Consider the following 8,555-nt stretch of genomic DNA (forward strand, 5'->3'; position numbering starts at 1 on the left):
AACCCACCAGCCACTCCTCGGAAGGAAGGTTGGGCAATCCTACTCCCGTAGTGATACTGCCTCGGAAACTCAAGGAGGGGTCGCTGTGAGTCGGGGCCGACTCGATGGCAAATCACAACAACAACAACAGACAAGAAGAGAATAGAGACCAGGGTTCTGGGAGGAGAAAAAGAAATTAAAACAGACTAAATAAATTGAACTGTCCTACAGACAAGAAGAGAATAGAGACCAGGGTTCTGAGAGGCAAGGGAGGAGATAGCACCTGAGGAAGGTGGTCAACAGCATGGGGTGAAACCAAGAGGAGGACAACAGTGTGGGCATCAGTCATCGGCCGGGAGGTCCTGCTGGCCTCGCTAGGACGGTGTTGAAGAATGAAGCCACTTTCAGGAGGTTCAGGAGAGAGTGGACAGTGACAAAATGGCCCAGGTCTGGCTGAGAGGCGGGGAGAAGGGCCCTGGTCTGGGTCATCACCACACCGCCCGGCCTGGCCGGCCTGCACGTGGAAAGCTGTTGTGGAGGCCACGTGTGCCGAGGTGGCATGGCTGTTCTCCCCTCTGCAGGTGAAGTGCAGGGACCAGGATTTCCACTCGGGGACCTTCGGGGGGATTCTCCACGAGCCGATGGCGGATTTGGTGGCTCTTCTAGGTAATGTCTTTCTTCACCTCACGTTTTCCGCATGAATGTTTGACTGAAATACAGCTTGATTCGGTCCCAGGAGTACTTCTTCCCTTGGTCTCCACACCATTCATGTGGAGGAGTCGAGTAGAAGAGAAACCATGCTCCTGCCTCTCTCACCACAGACCCTGAAGCTTTGCTCTGCAACGGTAACATCTGATGCACAGAGTTGGTGATTTTTCTAAACAGAGGCTCTCAAGTGACGTAAGGTTGGACCCCACCTACCTAGATCTGCCCCACCTGACACCTAATGTGTGCCCCTTCTGGGCACCTTGCCAAAAAGCAGTTACTCCATGGGGGTCCATCTGGGAAAGTCCCCCTGTTTCCACCTCAACACAGCTCTGCCGGAGCCCCACTGGCACCCTGGCCTTGGGCTCAGGTACCACCGGTCCCTGGGGCCCTGCTGCTGGGAGCCACCTCCCAGGCCTCAGCCCCACCTCCAGGGACAGAGCTTTCTGCCCCACCATTGCCTCAATTAAATATAACCAAATGCATGTAATTAATTATCTTTTCATAATTTAAAATATTAAAATAACATTTTAATTAGACAAACATATTATACAGAGTAATTCATTCTATATGAACTCCATACCACGAATGTATATATTCAGTCTATGGCCTTCTACTTTCCCTAAAACATACCTCTCGAGCTTGACAATTTCAGACAGTACAACAAGCCATTTTCCTTTAAAGACTTTCATTGGTTTCCAAAAGACAGAATGTAACTTCATGTGTTAGGGAAAATGGTTCATTTTCCATTTTTCCCTGAACCGCTTTTCTCGTCCCTGGAATTGCATCCTGGAACCTTTCGTGGTTCGTGTCAATTTGCCCCAGACAAGGTTACCACGTGCTGTCTTTTCAGAACGTGTGGCTGTGACCAAGCATGGACTCACTTCCGTTTGGCCCCCACCTGCAGGCTGCCCTGCTCAGAGAGCAGATCCGGATCCGGAAAGGGAAGAGCACTGCTTTACAGGGTTTAGGTTTTGAATCAAATAGACTCATCACAGAGAGATTTCCGGACTGCTCCTGCTGTGTCATTTCACACGCACATTTCTAAGCACCCCGCTGAGCTCGGGTGGGACTTGCTGTCACGCTGCACGGTAGTGGAGAACCCCCACTGTGTCCTGACACCCTACCTCACTCTCTTCTCTCGGTGCCTTGCAGGTAGTCTTGTCGATTCCTCTGGCCACATTCTGATTCCAGGAATCTATGACAACGTGGCTCCACTCACAGAAGAGGAGAAGAGAATGTATGAGGTCATTGACCTGGACCTCAGTGAGTACCGGAACAGCACTCAGGTTGAGAAGTTTCTGTTTGACACCAAGGTATGGTCACCAGGGGATGGAGAATTCCAAAGAGGTGTGGCAATAATAAACCACTTATCTAGTGCCCGCTTTGCCGTCAGTGCTCATCTGAGCATCTTAGAAGAGATGTCACGTGCCAGGCAGATGTTGGCTATCAAAGCCACTTCCTGTGGCCTCCCTCAACTGACCTTTCCAAGGGCCTACAGCACCGGCATCAGGCCTGACCACTGGGCAGTCATTCATGCTTTTCCTTCAGAGCTGTGTGAAGTCCAGATATGACTTCCACCCTCAGCCAGTGTGCTGGGCCTCTGGCCTGTTCAGTAGCTGAGATGAGTCCAGCTCAAGACCTTTACGCATTAATTTTCCAGGTAAAACCAGAGCATTCAGGTCTATAAGTGAGTGCCTTACCGCGTCACCCCTCTATAGAACCCACAGTCCGAGCTCGTTATCAGGTGTTTAGTTCACAGCCAGGTAGCAGCTTCCTGGAGTCCTTGGCGGTGCATATGGTTAAGAGTTCAGCACCTAACCTGCTTAGAGGTGCCCCAGGAGAAAGGCCTGGCCATCTCCTTCCCAAAGGTCCCAGCTCTGAAGACCCCGTGGAGCACAATTCTACTTCACCCTACACGGAGTTGCCAGGAGACAGTAAGAACTCACTCCATGCCAACTGGCTCTTGGTTTAGCAGTTTCATCACTGGGCATGTTTAGATTCTCTGCCCCTTCTCTCGGCTCCTCCCTAGCTCGCCTGCTGTGGCACTTTGTTGCCACACTGGTCCCCAGGGGAGATGCTAAGAGAGGGAGGAGTCATACTGACAAGAAGGGGTGAAGGTGAGGATGACGGAGCCTCTCTTCCCCCTGACGTGCTCTGTGATGCCCATCGCAGGAAAGCAAGCAGGTTCAAATGTCCTAAGAGTCCTCTGAAGGTCACTGAGTACTAAAACGCATCTGATACACCAGTGGCCACTGCGATGATCAGGGATAGAAGTTTGTCATCAGACCCATTTCTGAATGGCGCTCTTAGCCTGCTTGCAAATGACAGGGCCAGGACAGGGAGGAGTGTCGTCGATGGTGAGGATGAGGGGCTTGGGTTTGCTCATGTCCTGGGGGAGCGGTCCACACCGGTGTCACTCGTCCAGCACGCCAGAGTCAAGTGACGATCAACATGTCACAGCAGGTGTCTCAGGTGTCTAGAAATTGGCGGTGCGTGTGAGGCACCCCCCCAGCTGGGTTTATGGTGTATCCCTTGGACGTTTCCATCTTCACTTAGGAGGGGATTCTGCTGCACCTGTGGAGGTACCCATCGCTTTCCATTCATGGGATTGAAGGTGCATTCGATGAGCCTGGAACCAAAACGGTCATACCTGGCCGCGTCATCGGCAAGTTCTCCATCCGTCTGGTCCCTCACATGAATGTGTCCGTAGTGGAGAGACAGGTAACAAGTGTGTGCTGTGACTCTGGCAGGTGCTTCTGAGTACCGCACACCACAGTTTAGGGAGTGCTTTGTTTGTTGGCATCGATGCATTGTATTTTCAGTACATGAGGACTAGGACAAAGGTCAGCCCGCCAGCATTTCTGTTCAGTAAAATATCAATCGTGTAAATTGCAGTAGTGAGATCAGTAGCTGTGGGGAGTCGAGGTGAGGAGAGGTTGCTTTGAATTAAACAGTAGATGTAAAGGTGAGACTGGTGACACATAGGTGGAATGGGGGGAGAGGAAGGCCTACCCAAGGTTGGATGGAACCAGGCAATCTTAGCCACAGCCGTTCGGTTTACCAGAACGTTCGTTTGCTATCACCACTTTGCACCCAGCCATTGTAGTGGAAATGTTATCTGTAAGGAGCTATGTATCTAAATGACCAACCTGTCATCAGTTTATCTCACGTGAGTGTTACCGAAAGTGCACTCTGAGTAAGCAGCTAAAAGAACCCCCATTCCCCTCCCTGCCTTCTCTCTGCCCTATTCTGCAATGCTCTCTGACACAACAAAGGCGCAGTCCTCAGCATTCCAATTTGACAGGTTGGGATTTTAGTCAGTTTCATGATGGAAGACTATTGTTTGTTTGTTGTACAAGAAAGTGACTGGAAAATACCTCTTCCTTTTGAAAATGTAAGAAGCTCTCATGGTGCAGTGGTTAAAGCATTGGGCTGCTAACCAAAGATCAGTGGTTTGAACCCACCAACTGCTCCACAGGAGAAAGATGTGGTGGTTTGCTTCCGTAAAAATTTAGTCTTGGAAACCCTACGGGACAGTTCTTCCGTATAGTGTCAGGCACGATGAGTCAGAGCTGACTCAATGGCAGTGGGTTTGGTTAGGGTTGTTATCATTCATTTAGGAGCCCCGATGGCATATTGGTAAGCACTGGGCTGCTGATTGAAAGATTGGCAGTTCAAACCAACCTGCTGCCCTGTGGGAGAAAGATGAGGCAGGCTGCTTCCATAAAGGTGACAGCCGTGGAAACCCTATGGGGCAGTTCTGCTCTGTCCTCTAGCGGTGCTGTGAGTCAGAATCAACTGGATGGTAGTGGGTTGGGTTGGTTTTGATTTTGAAAATGTTACCTTGTAGGTGAAGCAGCACCTTGAAGAGACCTTCTCCAGACGAAACAGCTCCAATCACATGGCTGTTTCCATGGTGCTGGGGATGCACCCGTGGGTCGCGGACATCAATGATAAGCAGTATGTGGCGGCAAAGAGAGCAATGCAGACAGGTGGGATCTTAAGACGTTTCTTAGCAATGTAAAAAGATGTACAGTGCAACATCTGCCATCCACCGTTTCTCGTGGGTCCGACTCAGTGTCGTCCGCCAGTCATGCTGCACAGTCATCACCAATATCCGTTGGCAAAATTTCCATCACCCTAAACAGGAAGCTGCTGCAGATCTTAATGCAGTTGGATGGACCAGTTTATAGTGGAACCAGTGGCTGGTGTCTAGTGGACAGTGACAGAGCAGACAGCTTGAAGCTTCAACAGTGACTCTCCTTTTCAACGGTTTCTATTCCTAAGTGCAAGCCATGCGCAGCGCCCCCTGATGCAGTCTTGTGTGGTCCTCCTCAGAGATGTCTTCCTTTTAAACAGGATAAAATCAAGACCATAAGTCACAGGGCTGTGCTTGCTCATCATGAAGTTTCTTCCTGTCCCTGTGGCCTTGTGTCACCACCCGGGCAGGACCACATTGTTGGCTGAGCTGACTTGTTCCTGGGTCCTGGCTGCCAGGTGTGGAGAGAAGGAATATCCACTTCCTTGGCTTCTGCAGCAGGAGGCCCTGCCCAGAATTGCAACATGGGGTCTCCCCCTACATCAGGGCTTTGAACCAGTTTAAAATAGTTCAGTAATTGTCGTTGTGAAAAGGGGCTGCATATCCATTGCATAGTAACCACATCTGTTGCCCGTGGTATCTTGACCCAAGTAGGAAACAAACAGCTGTGCGCTACTTGAAGATGGCAGCCACCATGCTACTTTGAGTTGTGCTCGCTCCAGAGTCCTGGTAGTAATCCATTTCCTGCATCAGCCTTCTGACACTTCCAGGAGGAAGGACTGTGGCCGCAGTTTTGAAGAGCAACATCACTGGCAGGATTCTGGAGAGCAACAGGGCACAGCTATTTGTTTTCTATTGGGATCAATATAGCATGGGCAACAGAGTTGGTTGCTATGCAATGTGTACGCAGCTCCTGCTTATGGATGGCAACTACTGAGGCAAATAGGTGTTGCTTTAGTTACCTAGTGCCGCTCTGGCAGGAATAGGCCACAAATGGGATGGCTTGAACAAATAGGAGTTTATTCTCTTACAGCTTTGGAGGCTTTAAGTCTGAGTTCAAAGTGCCAGGCTCTAGGGGCTATGTGGAAGCCCCTTGACCTTGGGCTTCAGCTCTGCCTCTTGCTCCCGGCCCACTGAAGCTAGAGGCATCTCTTCACTCAGGCAGCTACTGGCTGCTGAGGCTAACAAGCCCAAGGTCGACAAGTAAAATGGCACAGTCCCGTGTTACCAAACAACACGGGAAGCCACTAATTCAAGTGCATTGAAAGTCCCAGGATTGGCAGAGCATGGCAGGCTGCTGGACACTGACAGAACTACATGCAGGGTTCAAGCGTGTCAAGCTGGAGACCGTTCCCCAAGGCTTCTCCTTACACACAGGAAGCAGACCACATCCCTAAGGCAGCTACTCAGCTGCTCACAGTAGATCCCACCATGGAGTTCATTACCAGTCTCAGCATGGGGAATACTACGTCCAGCTGCCCAGCCACTCATCCAGGCCCAGCCAGGTGGACACGCAAACTTACCTACCACAGGGCAGCCATGACAAAACCTCACGGTGTGGGTAGCTTGAAAGAAATGAAATGTGTTATGTGACTGGAAGTACAAATCAGGGCACTGACCATGTCGATCCTTCTGAGAGCTCTGAGGGAGCCTGCTCCGTGCCTTTCCTCGTTTCCGCTCAGCGGTCATTCAGAGTGCCAAGGTCATGGAAGGCAAAGACTGACAAATACTACAGACTAGAAGGGACTCAGGAAAAGTAATGACGGAACTCTGGGATGGATCCCAGAGTGGGATAAGGGCATTCGGAGAAAAATGGAAAGAAGGTCTGGAGTTGAATGAATAATATTGTAACAATGTTAATTGCCTATTCCTGATAACTGAGGGACAGCAGAGAAAGGCCCGGAAGGGAACTGGCTCGGTGCTATTTTTGCAGCTTTTCTGTATGTCTAAAATGAGTTCACAATGAACATTTTATTGAAAGGATGTTTTTAAAGGAGGTGATATAAAGAAGTCAGCTACGAGTTTTTTCCCCGACTCTGTTGACATTTTCAGGATATAAATTTCATGATGTCAGGGAGCTTACCCACCTCAGGCACAGCGTCCTCATAGTTCCATAGCGAAGAAAAGGAAGGCTTTGAAGGACAGAGCAAACGTGGCACTGGGGGACGTCACAGGTTGTCACTGCTGTCTCCCGATGCCTTCCTCTCCTGTGTTTCAGTGTTTGGAACAGAACCAGATATGATCCGTGATGGGTCCACCATTCCAGTTGCCAGACTCTTCCAGGATATCATTCAGAAGAGTGTGATGATGCTCCCCTTGGGAGCCGTTGATGACGGGGAACACTCACAGAATGAGAAAATCAACAGGTTAGCAGACCCTAGGGACTGGCCCCTCACTGTGCAAACCCCAGGTCTCTGCAGTGGTGATCCCCATGCGGCTGATGGAGGACTGGGGCGTGTTATCTTAGTGGATATTTAGGAATGTTTGATGTGTGCGCTCTTGGCAGATTATCAGGTCTCCTCAATTTCCCAGACTAGTGAGAAGCAAGAAAACACTCTGACATCCATGTCGTGCCAATGACAAGAGACCAAGAACAATGGATTTTTAAAAATGAGATGCTCCAGGACTAGACCATTCTCTTACTAATAATGCCATTTTCACAACTTACCACATGCCTCAGACTTAGATCTCAGAATAGCACGCTAAGCACTTCAGGTTGAATGTGGAACACCAGCTCTTTCTCTTTCAGTGATAGACTAAGTTTTCTCCTTCATTTGAATGGAAATAACAAAATGTCCCTTTTCTTTTTCTTGTGCTAGGTGGAACTACATAGAGGGATCCAAATTGTTTGCTGCCTTTTTCATAGAGATGGCTAAACTGCATTAGTAAGGATGGACCCCCAACTCAGATCTGCCCCACTGACAGACCCCTCCCATACCCTGGACAGGGATAGAAGCTGAAGACCCAGAGTACTGTCTCTTGGTAAATTAGGGACCACCCCCTCTTCCCATGTTGTTGTTGTTGTTATGTGCTGTTGAGTCGGACCTGACTCATAGCGACCCCTCCTTGGGTTTCTGAGACAGTATCACTATGGAAGTAGATTGCCCAATCTTCCTTCTGATGAGTGGCTGATGGGTTTGAACCACCAGCCTTTTGGTTACCAGTCCAGTGCTTTAGGCACTATGCTACCAGAGCTCCCCACTCTTACCATACACACTTAAAATGTCCTGGGACACTTGGATCAATAATAAAATATTTGAAAAGTCAGACAGTGGCTGCGTTTTAATGTGTCTTTTGTACACTGTCTTAGGGTTCTCCAGAGAAACAGAACCAATAAAAGATAGACAGGTAGGCAGATAGATTTTAAGGAACTGGCTATATGATTGGGTGGGCTGAAGTTTAAAATCTATACGTGAGGTGCAGCTTGTTAACTCCATTATGGTGTCTACATTACAGTCTTGAAGTGGAATCCTCCCCTACGGTAACTTCAGTGTTTTGCTCTTAAGGCCTCCAACTGCCTAGATGAGGCCCACCCCTATCATGCAGGGTGTTTTGCAGGGTCCTTGAGTTGGACTTCACTCATAGCAACCCCTCCTTGGGTTTCTGAGGCAGTATCACTACAGAAGTAGATGCCCAACCTTCCTTCCGAGGAGTGGCTGGTGAGTTTGAACCACCAGCCTTCTGGTTAGCAGTCAAGTGCCTTAGGCACTATGCTACCAGAGCTCCTATTATGCAGGGTAATCACCTTTATTTAGACTCAAATGATTTAAATGTTTTGGGAACTCTGGTGGCATAGTACCTAAGGCACTTGACTGGTAACCAGAAGGCT

The 8,555-nt window shown here is 49.3% G+C and overlaps 1 protein-coding gene across 1 annotated transcript in view; it reads left to right on the forward strand.

The window, feature by feature from the left end:
* The window catches only part of CNDP1 (carnosine dipeptidase 1), an 18,417-nt gene extending 10,805 nt beyond the window's left edge, over positions 1–7,612 (forward strand). The window contains exons 5-10 of the mRNA XM_007952739.1: positions 561–645; positions 1,840–2,000; positions 3,244–3,408; positions 4,538–4,679; positions 6,945–7,092; positions 7,546–7,612. Of these exons, the coding sequence (XP_007950930.1) occupies positions 561–645; positions 1,840–2,000; positions 3,244–3,408; positions 4,538–4,679; positions 6,945–7,092; positions 7,546–7,612 (768 nt within the window). The remainder of the gene's footprint in view (positions 1–560; positions 646–1,839; positions 2,001–3,243; positions 3,409–4,537; positions 4,680–6,944; positions 7,093–7,545) is intronic.
* The last annotated feature ends 943 nt before the right edge of the window (positions 7,613–8,555 follow it).

The sequence above is a fragment of the Orycteropus afer genome, unplaced genomic scaffold (genome assembly GCF_000298275.1).
Source record: "Orycteropus afer afer isolate SDZICR_OR568_19922 unplaced genomic scaffold, OryAfe1.0 scaffold00356, whole genome shotgun sequence".
Taxonomy (NCBI): Eukaryota; Metazoa; Chordata; class Mammalia; order Tubulidentata; family Orycteropodidae; genus Orycteropus; species Orycteropus afer.